At 41.8% G+C, this 21127-nt stretch overlaps 1 protein-coding gene across 1 annotated transcript in view; it reads right to left on the bottom strand.

The window, feature by feature from the left end:
• The window catches only part of LOC135246841 (B-cell receptor CD22-like), a 36511-nt gene extending 17437 nt beyond the window's left edge, over nucleotides 1-19074 (bottom strand). The window contains exons 1-7 of the mRNA XM_064320117.1: nucleotides 19045-19074; nucleotides 18745-18940; nucleotides 15151-15420; nucleotides 14760-15056; nucleotides 12503-12596; nucleotides 12280-12298; nucleotides 12098-12169 (exon numbers count right to left, since the gene is read on the bottom strand). Coding sequence (XP_064176187.1) covers nucleotides 12098-12169; nucleotides 12280-12298; nucleotides 12503-12596; nucleotides 14760-15056; nucleotides 15151-15420; nucleotides 18745-18940; nucleotides 19045-19074 — 978 coding nt within the window. The remainder of the gene's footprint in view (nucleotides 1-12097; nucleotides 12170-12279; nucleotides 12299-12502; nucleotides 12597-14759; nucleotides 15057-15150; nucleotides 15421-18744; nucleotides 18941-19044) is intronic.
• Nucleotides 19075-21127: the final 2053 nt, after the last annotated feature.

Raw genomic sequence — 21127 nt, 5'->3', positions numbered from 1 at the left:
TTTTACACTTACGCCACCACACCCTTTGTCACAGCCACTGTTTTACATATATAGCTAGCCGAAACTGCTAAACTGTACACGCTCATCAGACTCTACAAATTCACACAAGGATAGCCATAATCCACAACCGTTTCTTACAGGGTCACTTTGCATTTCTCACTCTCATAATAAAACGCTTTGCAAAAAGAAATTATATCTCATAAAAAATACATTTCCATTGAAAGTATTGATATCAAAATGACGCCAAGTTACGGTACTACAAACAATATAGGCTATCTTGCCTCACCGAAATGAAATAAGATGTATTCCAAAGCAATGCTACCCAATATTTCCTCAATTCTTTCAAGTCACTTGGCCCTGTGTTTTGTAATCTTACCATTTTACAATGTCATGCAAACTTTGTGTCAGATCAAAGTGTCAAACATTTCGAATTGCCTCGTGGAACTCATTGAAATTCAGGCCTGGATTTTGGCAGTCTGAATGAATGAGTTATAGACGGTGTATGTACTGTATGTGTGAGTAACTTGGCATTTTTGTACGTTGAAAACGTGTTTTTTATGAGATACAATTAACACAGGGAGGGAGAACGAACTGAAACACAAAACTGATGTGCAGCCATCTGGCGGCCAAAAGGGGAAAAACAGAAACAGAAAATGCAGAACCATGACAGGTTTTCCAATAAAATATTTTAAATAAATCAAATACAAAATATTTCATGTGTAAATGTATTTGAAAGTACTTCAAATATGTATCTACATACAAATACAAATACGTATTTGTATTTTACCCAGGTCTGGTACAGAATTATTATGATTTCAATACATAAATATTGCAAATATATAAAGTCATTAACAATTTTGATTGTTAATGTATTCAAAGTCTCTATCAAAGTATGTCCAGGTGATTAAAATAGGTTATCAATAAAAAAAAATGAATCTTTCGCTCACACACACTCAAACACATACACACACACACATGTAAGCACACCAGACCTGGGTCAAATACAAATATGCATTTGTATTTGAAAACATATGTAAATACATATGTACAATTCTATCTTTCACATTCTGTAAGGTTAGACACTGATAAAATAGAATTTAGCCTTCAGGGAAAACTTCCTGTCAAGCGGAACCAGTCCGAACAGTGGATTCCAGAAGGGGACACCAGTGATCTTTTCTAGTCCAGATAGCAGGAGCAGTGTGCTGACGGTGTCGTTGTGTGTAATCTGTCCTGTGAACAGGGCACCCTAATCCAATAAGCATGTCCATAATCCTTAATCCCCCCAAAACACACACACACACACAGGTACACACACAATTTATAAAGATGAAGGTCCATCTAGACACCCCACCCACTGCCCCCTTGCCTGTCAACCCATAAGGTTTACTTGTATAAATAAGTAAATAAATAAATATGGTGCAGTTCAGTTTAAACCAAGAGATAAGCCACAACAGTAAACAATACAATTCCTTGAGGTAAAATGTTGATTTTAAATGAATGATTTCTTGTATTTGCCGGCACACTGTAATAGCTAGCTAAAGTATTAGCAACACGAACATCAGTTTGCCAGCAATTCAGACAGAAGCTTTTCCCAACTGTAGCTTGTTAGCAAGTCAGAAGCTTTTCACATTGCTGAGCTTGTTAACAGGCTGCAAATATTATCATGCAAGTCCATACAGGTTTAAAGGGCTTTCGAATATGGGAAGTCATCTGAAGGGTCAGACAAACCTTGGGGTTATTTTCTACTTTTAACTTGTCCAGTCATGCGATTGAGAAATTTTAACAAAAATAAAATAGATCAGTTTTGTCTTTTGAGTACGATATACTGAAAGAATTTTACATGCCTCTTTTCCTCTGGAGGGAGGTGTTCATCTAGCAATTTTATTAAATATATGCAACTGTCAATATATCCTCAGTTTTTCTGCTAACTGCATTGAACTTATTGAACGCTGTCACCTCTGTGTACCACTGTTCAGTTTTGCCTCCTGTATCCATATGAATAGGCTGTGAGTGGCAAAGAAAAACAAAACATAGATTTAAACTTCTTTTTTTGTCCGCCTTCTCCCTTAAAAATCAAACATCACAAAAATGGAAAAGTGGAAAAAAAAAACCCTTTTAGTAACAATTCATTTTAATAATATAGTTTATAGTGCATCTAGATTGCATAAATTCAAGCTTTCATTCACACAAATACAGTTTATCTCAATAGAAATTTTTATTCCTGAATGCATGCACATAAGTCGCTTTGTATCTGAATTCAGCTTTCCTTGAACAATGAGGAAAACTCTAAACAACAGCAAGCATAGATTTGAAATCCATCATCGCTCAAGTGTAATGGCTGTGATCATAAGATTCTTTATTGCTTAATAAGTTTTTTTTTTCCCTAAGCACGTCATGCTCTGTACACACAGAACTCATTTGTTTTGTACCACTTCCAAAAGAGGTGTGAAACGCCAGGCCTGGAGGGTTGTAGTGGGGCTGTAGTGGGGTGACATAGCTCAGGAGGTAAGACCGATTGTCTGGCAGTCGGAGGGTTGCCGGTTAAAACCCCACCCTGGGCGTGTCGAAGTGTCCTTGAGCAAGACACCTAACCCCTAACTGCTCTGGCGAATGAGAGGCATCAATTGTAAAGCGCTTTGGATAAAAGCGCTATATAAATGCAGTCCCTATAAAAGTCCCTTTACCATTTAGTGTCTGCAGTTACTGATGGCCCCCTTGCAATCAGCAAACAATTAAGTCTTTGAGAACAAGGAGTGTATGGACACTTAAGCCAATCAAAGACTTCAATTGAACACTCGTGCTGAAACACACCGAACACCAGCACACACTGCGACCGTCCAGGACTGAAGTGTGACTTCCCGGGCTTAGAATCTCCAGTTTTGTCATTTTTGGCCCATTCAGGATATTTGTCTACCTCTAGTGGATTTTACTCCCATTGCCTTGAGAAACAAGCAAACACTTTTGTTATGGTTTATTTAATTACAGTTTTTTACGATTGCTATGACTCATTTTGCACAGCAGAATTTCAATGTACAAAACTCAAAATGCAAAGTGCCAAACTGACTTTCATAATTCATACTCTAAGACACTACATCCTATGCTGACATACAAAGTGTAAAACTGTTAACGCAAAGTGCTAAACTGACTTGCAGAATTCTTACCTTAAGATACTACATCCAATGCTGACATACGAAGTGCAAAAATGTTAATATAAAGTGCCAAACTCTAAATGATATGCTCCATTCTCAGAATACAGCCACCTAATATTACAACAATGTTCAAATGCTTATTACTACAAATGCAGATTACTAAATCAGTTCAACAGGTGTTTGTAGTCATGTCTCAGTAGTTCCAACAACCTTGCCCAGGTGAGTAGCATTGCAACGCAATTGATAATCTCTTCACTGCTACATAAAAGGCTGCTTAGAAACCTGAATGGCAGTTTCTGACAACAGGGAGCAGGTCGGTGAGGTTGAGGTTGGTAACGAAGGACAGGGTTGTGGACGGGGTCGGGGTCGGGGTCGTGGTCGTGGTTGTGGTCGTGGTTGTGGTTGTGGTCGTGGTTGTGGTTGTGGTTGTGGTCGTGGTTGTGGTTGTGGTTGTGGTTCGTGGCTGGGGGATGTGTCGTGGTTAATGAAATTGAGGCTTGTCGCCATGTGGACAGGGTCAAAACTGGCCAGCTGGGAGCGTTGTTGAGCCAAATGAAAGGTAACGGCACCATGACAGATTTTTAAAGAGGTCTAACGGTAAGTGAGTATGTGAGAAACTGAAAAGGTCAAATGTATATGAAATTAAGAGTAATTGTAAAGTTGTGTAATTTACTGTACAGTCATATTTATAAATACAGTGTTGTAAAATTGATTTGTGTTGTATACAGTATATTTCATTACTGGTGAGTGTGAACTGTGAAAAGCACCTTACTTTGAGAACTGGCACTCTCTCTGCCTCTGCCAGGAGAGGGCACTAGCAGACATGGCGATTCAAAGAAATGACATACGGATCAAGAAAATCCAAACAAAACATTCTGGCAGATAACGGAATCTTCCAAAACATCCACTCAATCAGCCTAACAACAATTGGGCGAACTTTGAAAAAGCACCAAATCACAATGAAACAAATTTACTTAGTGCCTTTTCTAAGGAATGAAGATAGAGTGAAGGCTTTGAGGGTGGAATATGTTCAGGTATGTGTGTACAGCAATGTTGCAATACTACAGTAGCGAATACTTTAGCGACCCAACCTCTATAAATGTGTAGACTGGTTGACATTATGCCCTAGACATCACATTAGTATTATGTATGTATGTGAGTAGGCCTGCCCATTGGTCTCGAGGGCCGGATCTGGGAAAACTAGGCACGTGCCTAGGGTCCAACTTCGCCAGGGGGTCCATTCAGCGCTGTCAGGCCTTGCGTGCGCCCCTCCCCTCTTGTTTTCACCTGTCTGTGTATTTGCCCTTGTTGGCCGGGGTGCTGCGTGCTGTCGGGGGTAGCAGTCCTGATTGCACGCAGCTGTTCGCAGTCCTTAAGAGGGCAAGGATGATGGGTGTTCACTCTCTCTCTCTCCACCAGCTGGAAGCTTGACTGCCACAGACGCTGCTGCACTTTTTCCCCGTACACATTTTTATGCTTTAGTTAGCACACCCAAACACTTCAGGCACCCAACACCTCCATGCACACTGATTACTGACGCTGATATAGTTAGTTTGGTTTCGGTTTGGTTTGGTTTTGTTCTCTTTTTCAACAAACACTTGTTATTTCCTTCAACCAAAGTCTGGTGTCCGTTTCATGTGTCGGTCCTTGAGCCGGGTCGTCACATGAATTTGGGGGGCTCGTCCAGGATTGTTTGTGGGTCACAAACATATCCCTTTTTGATATTTAATTAGCATGGGTAAAGTGTTATAACCGGTTTGCCATGTAGCTCTCTCGATTCGCATTAAGCAGAGCTAGTGTTTGCTTCCTGGTTTGTATGTAGGCGCGGATGTGCGCTGGCGTTCTGGCCTATCAGTGGCGAGTGTGGTACAGGAAGTACTGGTGAGCTGTTTATGTGCTTGCCTTGTGCAGACCAGCAAGTGCGGGTCCTCTTTTCTCCATCAGAACAACCTGCTAGACCCTCACCAGTCTGGCTTCCGATCTGGGCACTCAACAGAGACTGCACTCCTAGCTGTGACGGAGGCACTTGCCACTGCAAGAGCCTCACGCCTTTCCTCTGTCCTGATCCTTCTTGACCTGTCTGCAGCTTTTGACACGGTCAACCATAAAATACTCCTCTCCACCTTGGCTGGGATGGGAATTGCCGGGACTGCCCTGTCTTGGTTCGCTTCCTATCTTGCAGATAGGACCTACCAGGTCACCTGGAAGGGGTCTGCCTCTGCTTCTCATCCACTTGTTACGGGAGTGCCGCAGGGATCTGTACTGGGTCCTCTGCTGTTCTCCTTATACACCAGATCTCTTGGTTCAGTCATTAATTCACATGGTTTTTCCTATCATTGTTATGCAGATGACACACAACTCTTCTTTTCTTTCCCCCCCTCGGCCACACTGGTCAATGATAAGATCTCTTCCTGCCTGGCTGACATCTCCACCTGGATGGCCAGCCACCATCTGAAGCTCAACCTCAACAAAACTGAGCTGCTCTTCTTCCCGCACAAGACCTCCTTGCTTCGTGAACTCTCAATCACGGTTGATGGCACCACAGTGACTGCCTCTCACTCTGCCAAGAGCTTGGGGGTGGTCCTGGATGACCAACTGAACCTCAAGGAGCACATCAAGGCAACATCAAGGTCCTGCAGATTCCTCCTATACAACATCAGGAGGATTCGACCATACCTGACGACGCACTCCACCCAGCTGCTCGTCCAGGCTACGGTGACCTCTCGCCTTGATTACTGCAACTCTCTCCTTGCAAACCTGCCAGCTTGTGCCATACAGCCACTACAGATGATTCAGAATGCCGCTGCCCGGCTCATCTACAACCTCCCCAAATTCTCCCACGTCACTCCTCTGCTGCGATCACTTCACTGGCTACCGGTCGCTGCCAGGATCCGATTCAAAGCCCTGACCCTTGCCTACACTGCCGCCAACAGGACAGCCCCCATCTACTTGCAGGACATGACTCAATTCTATGTGCCTACTCGACCACTCCGCTCTGCAGCAGCAGGGCGTCTTGTAACCCCTCCCACCCGCCCAAAGGGATCACAGAGCTTCTCCACCCTAGCTCCCCAGTGGTGGAACGAACTCCCCGTCCCTCTCCGAACCTCCCCTTCACTATCCATCTTCCGCCGTGGCCTGAAGACTCATCTCTTCAGACTATACCTAGAATAACCACCACCATGCTGTGTATATATATATATTAAAAAAAAAAAAAAAAAAAACCCTTTTTCCTTGTCACTTGTTACATGTTGCCCCATCCCTGCACTTCTTGGTAAATTGTATTTGTCCTAATACTCTAGCTTAATCTTCTGCCTAGTTTGGCTTTGCAGATGTTAGACCAGGATAGTGTTCATTGTTCTCAGCTAGAAATAGCTGTACAAAATAAGTAATTGTACCTTACTGAACCCGTGTTCAGCAGTTGTCTACGATCATGAAAATGCACTTCTTGTACGTCGCTTTGGATAAAAGCGTCTGCCAAATGAATGTAATGTAATGTAATGTTTGGATAGCCCCTTTGAAGTGTAATGGACGTACCAGAGAAAGGCGCAGAGACAGAAGTAGCGGTGCAAAAGTTAGGGGTTTATTGTTCCCAGCACAGGTTGACCACAAAAAAATGTCTCAAAACAAGGGAAAAAAACCAACATGTAAAAAAAAAAACAAAAGAAGTATGAAATGCTCAAATAACAAAATGCCTCTAGCTCTGCTCTTGCCTCTTAAAATACAGAGATCTAAAATACGGCAGATAGACAATTATAGAACCTTTTAGCTTAACAGACTCACACCATGGCACCCCAAAACAAGACAGACCAAGGGGCCCAAAATACTCATTTATATAATGGTGGCCAGCACCAAAATACAGGGGAAAAAAGGACATAAATATGTATAATAGCTATTACAAGTATTTGAGGAATGACAAATATACAAATTTGTCAAAATATACATATAATAGTTAATATTTGTATTGCATTTGTTGACTAATAATTTTAAAAGAAGAAAATGAATACATTTTAATAATAATTTTAAGATGGCCGTGGGTCCTGTGGTCCCCTCAGGCCATGGATGCAGTGGACTGATCAGCCCTCCCACTAGGAACCAAATAAATGTTCCTTGTTTCCGCCCGCGACCCCTTTTAAGGCGGACCCGTCTGCAGGAATGAAACTTAAAAGCAGGTAATACAAACAACCGCGGTACAATTACATTATGTTAAACTTAACGTTAAACTAAGTGCGTGCACTCACTTAATAAAACGAAAGTAAATAAAGGATTGTGAAAAACAGAAACCATGTGGCCAGTTATTTTAAATGATATGTATAAATGTACTTGGAAATATATGGTAAATGATGTGAATTGGGCTTAGCGCAGCGACCTGTCTGTGTGACTCGCTCTGCAGCCATCACAGAAGGAATAGCGTAATTGAGTTGAATTGCTGTAACGTTGAGCTTGAGTTAGGCTATATTAAAAACATTTCTTTTGACACACGTGGCATTGTGTTTGTTTTAGAAGGAGCTTGGTTGAAGTTGAAGTAAAGCCTTCTAAATTGTTACGCCGTTGAGCGTACGGGTGGAGAGAATAATTGAACTGAGTTTTTTTCTTTTTCTCTGCTTCAGTGCTGCCATAGAGTGGGAAAGTTAAGGGTTTTTGAAGGGAACCGTCAAACAGTGTATTCTTGTCCTTTACTAAGGCTGAATTAAGTCAACTAGTAGTGTTTTGGGGTGGCACTGTAGCATCTGCACACAAAAAAGGTGATTTAAGAGACATGGCAATTCAATTGGCATCCGAACAGGACATTACGTCATTAGCACCCATGCCAGCTGCACTGCCATCTCAAAAGAGTGAGTCTGAATTGGAACATGAGATGTTGTTTCGGGACCAGGTGCAATTAGAGACAGTCAAGCATGACTTTGAAATGCAGAGGTTAAGGCTTGAAGTTGGAAAAGTAAAATCCGAACAAGATTTAAAGGAGAAAATTGAGTTTGCAAAACTACAATTTGAACAGGATAAGTTGGCTTGAGCGTGAGAAATTTAAAGAGCAAAGTACTAAGACGATCTTTGGTAGGTCGACCTGGGTTTGAGGCTTCTGTACTTAGTTCTTTAGATGGGAATTCTGGCTCCTCTGGTTTTGATGTCACCCGCAATCTTTGTCCAATCCCTAAATCTTCTGAAAAAGACCCAGACACGTTTTTTGTGCTGTTTGAGAGACTAGCTAAAGTTCTTAATCGGCCGGAGGATGAACAAGTCGTTATGTTACAGTCAGTGTTGGTTGGTAAAGCGCAAAAAAATTCTCCTTCGACGTTTCAGAGACTCATGAACAGGGTGTTGGCGGGCCTAGAGGGTTGCGCTGCGTACATGGATGCCGTCGTTGTCTTTAGTGACACGTGGACACAGCAAGCGCCGACGTTGGGGCTGGAATGTGATTGGGCAGAGGGCCACTGTTGATGCTCCGGGACAGCGTGGAGCCAACATCTCAATGTGTGCTGCCATTTCCCAAAATGGAGTTGAGGCTTGTGACCCTCTGCTGGGGGCATACAACTCTGTGCGCCTCATACATTTTCTGGATGGGCTGCACAACCGTCTCTTACAGCCAAATGCTCAGATGGTGTTCATCATTGTCTGGGACAATGTAAACTTCCATCGTGCATTGGCTGTGCGAGACTGGATGGGCTGTAAACCAGAGTTCCGATCAAAATTCCTTCCACCTTACTCCCCCTTTCGGAACCCCATCGAGGAGTTTTTCTCGGCCTGGAGGTGGAAGGTATACGATAGGCGTCCATATGAGCAGGCAATGCTCCTTCAGGCCATGGATGAGGCATGCGATGACATTACAGCCCAGCAGTGTCAGGGGTGGATAAGGCACTCTAAACGATTTTACCAGCGCTGTCTTGCCAACGAAGACATCAGATACAACGTCAACGAAATTCTGTGGCCAAATGCAGTGGAGAGGCAAAAATGCTGCTTAAGCATTATTTTTTTTTGTACTTTACCGTAAAGTTTGTTGTTACTGTAACTGTTTTTGCTTTTACTGTTTTTGTTTTTACTGTACAATACAGTTGTGTTTACAGTACTGCATTACTGTATGATTTTTCTTTAATGATTAAACTTCATATAATCTAATCTAATATTTTGTTTGTCTTTGATAAAAACTCAAGCGCTGTACTGCAGACTATCACAGGGGATGCTTGCTGTACATAGTTTCAAGTACCTATGAGGAAATGACCATTAGGCATAGTCTTTTTTGCTAACAAGTATTTTGTTTTTTACCACATTATTTGATAATGGCCGTTGTATTTGAAAATGCACCAATAATTAAACTTCAACGATGAACATATGCACTGTTCTGACACTATTGTGGCCATCTGTAAATATTTGTAAATGCATGATCGTGTTTGTTTTATTAAATGTGCTTAGCCTGTTAATAGTCGCTTATGTAGCGCTAGCTAACTTCGTTGTATTTGTGTTCGTTGGACCCTCGTGCTTTTGTATAGTAGTGTTGTTAATGTCGCTGTGAATACCGCTGTAAGTAATGCTAGTTTTGTGTTGTTGTTAATGTGTGCTTGATGTTGCGATTGGCTCTCGCTAATGTCCGGTGATTGGTGCACCGAGGGCAGCGAATTAAGCCAATCAGGGCGTCCCAGGGCTACAATGAAGCTGTTCGCCCGATCGAACGGGACAGATCTTTAGAACTGTTACTAAGCGATGTGTGCAATATAGCGAAGCTCCGATGGGGCAATTCGGAAACTAACAACCCCGTAGCCGCCTCTGTTTTCCACGCCGAACGTTACACTATGAAACTTTAGCATGAAGTACAATCTAATTTGGTTCAGTTGTTTCTATTGTGCATGCTATATATGATTTTGTGCCCAAGATTAGGAGTATAGCATTTTGCGTTATGAGGAACACTTTCAAACTCGTTTTTGATCAGAAGGATTTTGTGTTTGGCAGCATTATTTGATGATGACTGTTGTATATTGAAAATGCAGCAATGTTTGAAATATCTAATGTTCTGGTGCTGTGATAAACTTTTGCATATAATATTCTCTGATTTGACACTGGTGTTTTTATTTTGCATGCTGCATTACATTTTGAACCCAAAATGAACAGTACAGCATTCTGTGTTAAGAGTTTTGCACATTGAAACTGTTGTGCTAAATGAGTCAAAGTAATTGTACAAAATGTAATTAAATATGGGAGCACAATAGCGGTCATCAAGTAAACTAAAAACATTTTTTTTTTACTTTAAAGAAAGCTTCTAATATGAACCTAGACAGTTTTAGTAGACAGTTTATAATCAAATCAGAATTTGATTATTTTTGAACAGTAAATCCACACCTGTACACTTAAATATTAAATAAAGATTGAACATTTGTTTAATAAATATATATTTAATCTTTATTTAACCAGCAGTACCCCATTCTGATTGATCTCTTTTACAAGGGGGACCTGACATAAAATACAGAGTTACCCATTAAGACAGTTGCCAATGAAGTTACAAACAACAAATGTGCAGTGAGACAATAGTATAATAGAAATTAAAGAGCAGAGCAGAGGCTAAAAACAGGAGCATACGTCAGTCCCTGAGTCATGAATTCCATGTTTGAAATCAGTAATTGATATTAGTCTTTCTACTTTAAGATTTTCAGCAGACTGTTTGAACCATAAGATGCAGAATGACTGAAAACCAGCTTTTCAAATTCAGGAGAGAGACAAGGGACTTTTTTCAAAACGTATCACATCCCTAGAGCACAATGTAACATTCTTTGAAAGTCCATGAGGATGCAATTTTGATTTGGTGTTCTCAAAAACAGACAGCAGCCAAATTTACACGACAACCTATGGCATACAGTCATTAAAGCACAAGAGATGCAAGTGAAGTGTACAAAAATTTTTCATTCTGTAAAAAGAATGAAAAATGAAAAAAAAAAAATTCTATTCTCCAGGATAAATACTAAATAAACATCTCTGCAAGTCATAAAAATGCTCTTAGGACAGATAGATAGAAATTACCCTCAACATTCGGTGTTTTTTTTGTTTTGTTTTTAAAGCAAAAATAAATCAGCTTTAAAAGAAACACAACATGCTCACATTTTTAATTAGCCCCTGAATCTGGTCTGTTTCCATCTTCAGGGTTCTGATAATCATCGTTCTCTTCTTGTGTAGTCCCTGTGTGTTTCTGATGCTTGTTTTTTATCTAACATATACAGCACACACATACACACACACACACGCAGGTTCATGGTTATTTAAAGGAACAACTCAATGCACGAACCGGCATAGCCTCAGGGCAGTGCCTATGTTCATATGAAGAGGAAAAACCTTTTTTATTACAAAATTAACTCTGCAAAAACTCGTGAAATTAAAAACATATTTCCAATTATATATGCATTCTTTGAATTTTAACAGTGAAGCCAAAAATCCTCAGACGAGAAGCCAATTTGTAATCGCCTCTCTTCATTGTCAATGAGAGACAATTCTTTGCCTCTGCAAGGCATGTTGGGATAGCTAGCGACAAGAGGTAAGAAAACAAAGTGACCAGTGTGATAACCAATCAGATTAAAGATCTGACTTGTATATTATCCCCCATTTAAAATTTTACTATGCCTGCATCGAATGTGGGAGGCGAGAGCGATGCCAAGTGAACTTGTTGGAGGATCAGTGGATTCAGCCTTAGTCTGGACACTTCACTGTGATGGCTAAAGACTTCCATTTTTTGAAAAGAACAAAAGGCTTCTGCATCAACATTTAAGGCAAGAAAAGAGCATTTTAGCCCTTCAACTGAGTCTGTGAGGTTTTCTGCTCTGCTTGGACTGAATGATTAAAAACAAATACAGGTCTCATCCTGTCTTTACTACACACATCTCTGATACTGAGGGAATCTACATACATTTCATTTTCATAAATATGAGCATAGTGGCGCCCCCTGGTGTAAATTTCTCAGTGTCACACTTGCTCACCTGCAGCACGTCATATTCAGGGCTGATGTTGGGGAGCTGCAGACTGGCATATGTGTCCCCGTCCCTCCCTCCCTTTAAAGGAAAAGACACACAGATGGTGTGAATGTAAAATAGAGGTGAAATCAGGCTGAGCTGCAGAGTGTTTCAGAAGAGGAAGAAGACGAAAGGATGGTGAGACTCACCTTCAGTCTTCTAGACAACCTGGAGACGTGGAAATCAGAGTAGAGAGAGAATGTGTTATTGCCTCTGCTTATCCAGTATGTCTCTGCAAGCCACATGCATTTACTGGATGGGATAGTTTCAACTTTTAAAATATTTTACTGAAAGCATAATTGCCTCTCAGTATCTGGTCAGAGACTATGGTAATGATATATTTTATCAGCAGTAAGATCAAGATGACTGTACCTTTTATTTTTGTGGATACAAAATCCAACAGTCAGCACATACAGACAAATCAGTCCTATGATGATAATATGTAACAGTGGATTGAAATTTAATCCTGAAAAAAAACATGATTTTAATCATGATGATTGGACCTCATTCATGCCTAAAAGACTTATTTAAAAGACAGGGCCGGCCCGTGGCATAAACGATCTATGCGGTTGTTTAGGGCCACAACCGCTAGGGGGCCACACGACCACAGGGGGGTGCCACACGATCCAATATTATCAAGGTAAATAACGATATTTTCCTAATTACGTTATTCATCCCCTATTGTGGAACTAGAGCTATAAATTAAATGGAATGGCAACAGACCATTTCATAACAATATAATGTAAGGAGGATTTCACCAAGCGAACTGCCCCCCCATCCCCCAACACCCCCTCAACAGAATCCAACAGCACCTCCCACCCCGCTCAACAGAATCCAACAGCACCCCCCACCCCCGCTCAAACAGATTTGTTTAGGCCACCAAAATCCTAGGACCGGCCCTGACATCATCAGACTTCACTCGTTTACAGATATCCAACAGTGAAAATGTGTTTTAGAATCAGGGTAAGAACTTCATCTCCCAATTTTAAACTATTCATAAAAGCCAGAGTACTCTGCCCCTCTAATTCTATTTAATCAAATTCAGGTCTTACAGATTCTAGATGCACAACTTCATACAAAACCAGAGTAAGAGAATCTGTGGATTGTGTCCGATAAAGTAGAAACAACGTCATAAACAGAACTGGAAACCTACAGAATTGTAGGTCATAGTGAAATAAACAACACATCTCCACTGGATTAGTCAGGGTGCAGTAAAATGTTGGTAACACTTTAATGAGCTGTCTGTCTGAATGTATGACCTTCAATCTTATTGAATCAAATATCCTTGATAGATTCCACCAAAGGTTAAAGGGGAACTTTCCATGAACATCAAATTTTAATGCTATGCAGGAGTTCAAATGTTAACATTTTATTGATGTTCATATTTTTTATTAACATGACTGATCAATATTGCCCATAGTTCATAATGGCTGATTTGCTTTGTTGTGTGTGTGTGTGTGTGTGGGGGGGGGCTCTCTCTCTTTCCAGCAGTAAATCTAACCCTGTTAACCTTATTTAGGAGAACAGTGAACATAAAACAAATGATGATTGGCTAAGATGAACCTGAAACACCATGTGATGTGATACGAACGTTAGAAATGCTCAGAGGGACTGCCCCTCTGTGGGACTTCTGAACACACACCTTGCTGTGTGAACTGCCTCCCCTTCTGCACAATACAGAATACCGATTGTTTACATGGATTTGTCCACTGATAATATGGTTTGGCTTGAAAAGTGCGAGTTAAAATATTTTGATTCTTCAGGTCGTGAATTTCCATTCTCCTGAAAGTACCTCTGAATTTCTGAGCCAAGCTGCCACATTCACTCTTTGTGTCATAGCAACACGTGGAGTTTTAGAGGCCTGTTCTGGATGTGGGACAGGGACACATCTACATGAGCTCAGTTTAAAAATGATGACAGCAGCAGTGGGGTTGAGTAATATCACACAATAACATGGAATTACAGTGAAATTTCCTTTTACACTGACACTGACTTTATAGGCCCCAGTTTCTCTTACTTTAGAATGAGCTGCATTATGAAGCATATCATCATCATGGCACCAGCACTGGCACCTGCACCAATCAGCAGTGAGGTAAATCCTGCATGAAGGACATGTCAGTTACATACCGAAAAACAGACTTCAAAAAATATATGTATATGTTCACCTAATTACAGTGGAGACACAGCCTGCAAAATGTATAACATTCTTTCCATTCTCTCTAAGATAATACATGCATTATTACTTTAGTAAATATCCACTAATAAATGAATGAACTTATGAATTACTGAAATAATTATTCAACCATGTATGCATTTGAAGAATGGTATTGTGAGGAATATAAAAACTGTTGTATTCTAAAATCTGCCATTCAAAAGTTTATTGTATTCCAAAAACAAAAAGGAACAAAATGCATTTTGAGTGGGATATCAAATGAACCCCTGCCCACCAATACAATGACCTAAAAATAATGTCACTTGCAGGAGGAAAAGAAGAAAATATATTCGCACAGTTACAGCGTCATCATCAGTACTTTTACAAACCCTTAAATAAAACCATCAAAAGCTGCACCTCTGTATATTAGTGTGAGATGTATAAATATGCTAAAAAAAGAAATGTGCTTCCATTTACCTGAGTGTTGCTGTGGAGACGGGAGGTGGAGCTGAAGGCTGGAGTTGCCGAGAGTGTTGGTGCTGACGCAGAGGAGAGTGGGCGTGTCTCCCTGTGATTGGCGCATGGTGAGGGAGCTCCTCAGGCCTGTGTTCCCCAGCTGCTCCTCCCTGATGACTCTCTCAGTAGAGTTAGTGACCCGCAGTCCAGACACACGCCACTCCATGCTGGGAGAGGGATTCCCACGGCTCTCACAGGAGCAGCTGATCTCTGCTGCAGTTCTGCTGCAGCTCCCAGAACCAGAGATCTGAGGCATGTCTGAACACAGGATCCACAGTTACTAATATGACAGCTGCACACATATAACTATAATATGATTTAAACAATTATATAATAGATGCATGGAACATACATGTCACATTCAGCCGTACAGTTGTCGAGTTCTCCTTGCCATGTTCATTCTGTGCTTCACAGTAGTACTGTTCACTGCCACTGGACTCAGTCACATTGAAGGTGAGATTCTGTCCAGTTCCTACAGTGTTCATCTCTGTCCCATTCACTTTATACCAGGTGTAGTTCTGCACTGCTGGGTTGGCATTACTGTTGCAGGTCAGAGTCACAGAGCTGCCCTCTAACACTGAACCAGAGGGACTGACTGACACTGAGGTGTTCTTAGGAGCATCTGGAAGAAAAATATTTGTTTTTTAAAAGGCAGTGTAGCAAGCTTCTCTATTGCTAATTAATCCAAGCATTGTCATATTTCTTCCCTCACTCATGATCAAAAATACCTTGGAATCTATATGGACAGAGGTGGGTAACCCGGCTTCAAAGAGTAAAAAGACTGACCATGTATTTGCTCCACCACCATGCACTAAACCAGCTGTCTCTAATTAGCATAACTCTTCAGCATGATAGGAGACCTAATTATTGTAATCAGCTGGTTTAGTGCATGGTGATGGAGCAAATACATGGTCAGTCTTTTTACTCTTTGAAGCCGGGTTACCCACCTCTGTATATGGAATATATGCAGTTGTTGTACGTCGCTCTGGATAAGAGCGTCTGCTAAATGCCTGTAATGTAATGTAATGTAATATGGAGAAACACAACTAATTGACATAGTTAGACCCATAATGCCAAAAAATAGTTTGTACTGGTTTTTTTATAGTCATGTACAGATTATAGAAAAATGGAAAAATCATTAGATTTAGATTTTAGGAGAAAAGTTAGCCTTTCGAATCATTTTACATTTTTTTTCCCATGGGCATTTAGCAGACATCCTTATCCAAAGAAAGTTACTCAACTTTGGCTTTTTTACATTGTACCTATTTATATATCTGGATAAATACTTAAGCAGTTGAGTAAGTGCACTCCTCAAGGGTGCAATGCAATGCCCCACCCATGAATCAAACCTGCAACCTTTAGTTTGCAAGACCAGTTCTTTACCCACTATATTGAACTACTCGCTGTGACTGTGGGTCACAGACCATAGCGGTGAATCACAGACACTCCAACAGTAAATCACAGATCGATAACAGTCACAGGCTGAGTATTCACAATGCGCTGGGACTCGAAATACATCACTCACACAGGACGTCTACACGGAGAGCACTGGGACTCTAAATACAGCACTCACACAGGACGTCTCACGGGATAAGACGCACTACGGACTTCCTAAAATACAGCACTCACGACAGGACGTCTACACGGAGAGCACTGGGACTCTAAATACAGCACTCACACAGGACGTCTACACGGAGAGCACTGGGACTCTAAATACAGCACTCACACAGGACGTCTACACGGAGAGCACTGGGACTCTAAATACAGCACTCACACAGGACGTCTACACGGAGAGCACTGGGACTCTAAATACAGCACTCACACAGGACGTCTACACGGAGAGCACTGGGACTCTAAATACAGCACTCACACAGGACGCTTTTACACGGAGAGCACTGGGACTGCTAAATACAGCACTCACACAAGACGTCTACACGGAGAGCACTGGGACTCTAAATACAGCACTCACACAGGACGTCTACACGGAGAGCACTGGGACTCTAAATACAGCACTCGGACAGGACGTCTACACGGAGAGCAGATTCCTTGCTGAAAAATTCTGGTCACTTTTTTTCTTTTTCTTTTTCTTTTTTTTGTGGTATTATAAATATTGACTAACGTAGCATAATCGTCATTGCGGGGAAATAGCTTGAAATCCTGTGGGATTGGGGTTGGGTGGGTTAAGTGGTGAACTTCCATCTCTGGTGTTGTGAGTTAATTTTAAAACACGGGTGACAGCATGCACATGCCCACATTGGTGACAGGGCAGCTTAAAGCTTAGAGTAGGAAAGGAGGACAAACAGTGTGACAGTGCAAATAGTTTGTAATGAATTCCATCTTCTAACAGCCAATTTTCAATCAATTATACAGAACAGTAATTTAATATTGTCTGGTCAAAACCGTCTGACATCTGGCAACCTTATGTACGTGTGACACAGTATTTCTATCAGAGTCCTTTGGATCATATTCATTGTACACTTTCGTGAATTGGTTTAATTTTTACAAGCATCTGAAGTATTTGAAATTTATCAGAGCCCGCTCAAAACGTGCGACCCAGAGCTTATCTGCACATAGTAATGCGTAAAGAGCAGAGAAGATTTAGCCAACTTTGGCACGTACGCACGATCGAAACGTATCTCTATGGAGTCCGAGCTGCTGCTTGAGATCTCGTTTTTCGCGGAGCAGTAATAGATCCCTTCCTCGTCGGAGCCTATCGTAAGATTTTGCCCGGGTCTGAGTAAAGGTTCTGCGTTGTCCTTCTGTACGTGCCACTTGTAACTCCGGATGGGAGGATAGCTCTGACTGCGGCACATCAAGGCCACAGCGCTTCCTTTGACAGGCTGCCCCCTGCTGGACATATTGTGAATAACCACTGGTTTTCTGGGCCCATCCGGATGGAGACAGAAATGAGAATGAGTATATTTATGTAGTAATATATATTTGTACTTATAATAATAATAATAATAAAAATAATAATAATAATAATAATAATAATAAAGCACAGATTTGTCTGCATACAAGTACACAGAACCCATTTCACGTTTCACTCACACATTTATCAGAACTGAAGTATAAAAGTACTGAGGTCTGATTAAAAAAGTACTTAAGTGTGTAAAAAAGAAAACACTGAAGGATCCGTCTGTATGAATTCAGCAAAACGTTTGTTTCACATTTGCGGTTGCCAACAGCCCAGCGTTGGTAAGGTCGTCCAGTATTTCAGCCAATAATGGGTTTTCCCACCTGTCCATATTTACCTGCCATCAGTGAATTACAGCAATACACTGAAACAGGAAGCAGGTAACTGAAGAACCAAACCAACAGACAGCACCCTTGTGAACGACCTTACAAATGCAGGCTGTTATGTAGGCTAGTTTGCGCTGGAAATGTAGTTAATCTGATGAATAACCAATCCCCTCGACACATGCACTTGCATTATGAGCTGCATGAGAATGCTTGCAACCCTTAATCACATTTACCGCATTTATGCCTGCCATTGTATTAACTGCTTGGCGACTTTGAAGGTTTTTTGGAATGTTTTTTTCAAAATTCAAAGCCAGTGTTTTAGAACCCCATGGCATTTAATAACCAGCAGTGATTGTTACATCAGCATTAACATTTTCTGTTCAGAACATGCTATGCATACATTTTCACATATTTGTGATAGTACACCAAGCAGGGTTGCCTGATCCTATTCCTGGAGATCTATCGTCCTGTAGGTCTTCGTTTCAACCCTAATTTGGCACACCTGATTCTGCTGATTAGCAGCTCAATGAGATCTCTAGCTGTTGAATGAGGTGCGCTTCGTTAGGGTTGGAGATCCACCACCTACGGGATGGTCGATCTCCAGTAGCAGGGTGGGGTCAGCCCTGCCTTGAAAGGTTGATAGGCAGGTGACATAACTGGAACAGGCCCTCGTAGAGCGGACAGATGAGGGAGAGGCACTCACATCTTACAGTGACGTCGATGACATTCGAGTTCCCTTCCCCGATTTCGTTTCGGGTCCTGCAGAGGTACTGTCCCGTGTGCGCCTCCGACAGATACCTGAGGGTCAGAACCGGGCCCTGGCCCACTTCCCGCACCCCCCTGCCCGTCAGCTTGAACCAGGCATAGGCGGTCACGCCAGGTTGGACCGAGCCTCGCAGCTGAGATCCAGTTCGTCTTTTCGTTCACCTCGCCTCCTGGGTTCGCCTCGCACGGACGCTTTGGGCGCATCTGCCACAAAATGAGAGAGACACGCCGAATTTACACCCGCACCCCCACCCCCGTCGAATCCCATTTCAACACTGATTAACAGGGGAAAGAACTCCGCTGTGCTAGGGCATCCTGCCTCGTAGAAAGTTGCATTTAAGTCCAGGGGTTCCCAGAATTTTTCCTGATGCGATCCCAAATGAATGTTCTCAAATTCACGTGACCCCCAGCACCCTACTCACACACACACCTCGTGCCTAACAACACCTCTTTGCTTTATTGTAGTTGGGCTGTTGTGATGTTTGACATGTTGCAGCGTACAGCCATATATTTTAGAGATACAAAAAAATTTATTTTATTTTGTTTTTTCAAAATTTTCTAAATTTCCAGGTGACCCCATCCTCAAATCAGGTGACCCCCATGTGGGGTTGTGACCCACAGTTTAGGAATTGCTGATTTACCCTTTCATTTAAACACATGTTTTAAAACATTATTAAAATGAATTAATTTAAATGTATTATTTTAGCATTTCGTATTAGCATTTTTCTTTAAATGAGTGTTTTAGTATTTCACAAGGCTTTGCCTCCTTAAACTATTGATCATGAGAAAAAGCAAGTTGTGTGTTTTGGCTTTTTGAGACATGGGCTGTATTTTCACACAGGGTGAGGCAGGGAAAATCTGCTTTCTTATCGAGGGAGTCACGCTGTCACCCCATCGCTGCTGTCCACACTTATGTGGCCAGGGAAAGGTGAAAATATTGTCAAAAATATAAACACATATTTATAGTTACAAAAAAAAAATACTAAAAGTCTCCCAAATTATCTATCAACCACAAAGCCACTAAAGTGGTGGAGGCATTCTGTTTTGTGTCCTGCTTGTTCCCCTGTTAATTGTGTTATTGCTTTCAATTATTGAATTATTTTTTCTGATTGTGTCTCATTGTTCCCACCTGTGTCTTGTTATCCCCTCCTTTTCTGGTTTGATTGTTCTTTGAGTTCACCTGTGTCTTGTTACCCCTGTATATTTAAGTTCTTTGTCCCCTTGACTCGGGTGCTGGTTCCTTGTGTTTGTTTCTGACTTGTGTTTGTTTCTGCATGTACCTGCCCGTTTTTTCCCCGCCTGCATTTCTTTTATGTGTATGCCTGTGCGTCCCACATGCCTGTACCCTGCCTGCCTGTGTTCTGTTCTGTGTTTTTTTGTTCCTAAGAATTTTTTGAGTTGTTTTGCCCATCGTGGCCTTTTCTGTTCCCTGTTTGCCTTTTTTTTGTAAGTAAAGTCTTTGTTAATTTTCCCTTTTTGAGTTTGTCTTTCCTTACTCTGCGTTTGGGTCCTCCCTACCAGTTACGTGACAGTCATAATCAACAACTTTCACCTTGGTGTCTTTGGGCGAATCTTAAGGGAAAAAAACATAGTTTCTGGTTTCTTCATCTCATTCATGACCCTAATCCTACATTCTCTGACCCAAGCATGATCGATGTTGTAGAGTACACCCTCCAATTTCTCTGACCCAAGCGTGCTTGGTTCTATGCAGGAGAACCCTAATCCTGGTCTCCCAGACAGGAGTGTGCTCGTTGTGGAGGAGAACCCTAATCCTAAACCCCTGATACAAGCACATTCAGTGGTTCTGAGGAGGAGAACCCAAATATTGGAGTAGTTTGCCATTTGTTCGTAATAAATGTATCATGCAGAACACAAGGGATAAAGAAGAAAGCTTTCTGTAAACTACGGAAGAAGGCATATGGATAAAAATGCACAGAGACTGGATCAACAGCATTGTGGGTAATTCAGATATCAGTTATGTGTAAAACGTAGGTAAAACAAAAATTTAAATTGACTTACCTCCCACGGCCAGCGTGATGCTTCTGGAGGCGCACGCGTGGTTGCTCGGCGACGGCCAGCAGGAGAATGTTACCCCGTTATGTGACCAGTCCACTTTGAAGCTCAGCTGGGCTGTTTTTGCACCCTTGGTGTCGGAGCCTTTACTAGAGGCCAGGACTGACCCCGACCTACGCCACTCAGGGCTGTACTGGCAGGGCCCCACGGTGGAGCACCGCAAAATCACCTCCGCCCCCGTCTGGACCAGCTCCGGCCCTGTTACGCTGACCTGGCAAGGGTTCTCTGCAGAGGTTCGACAGGGGAAG

Source organism: Anguilla rostrata, unplaced genomic scaffold (genome assembly GCF_018555375.3).
Source record: "Anguilla rostrata isolate EN2019 unplaced genomic scaffold, ASM1855537v3 scaf0945, whole genome shotgun sequence".
NCBI lineage: Eukaryota > Metazoa > Chordata > Actinopteri > Anguilliformes > Anguillidae > Anguilla > Anguilla rostrata.
The sequence above is the reverse complement of the archived record's forward strand: the minus strand, read 5'-3'. Positions and strand labels throughout refer to the sequence as shown.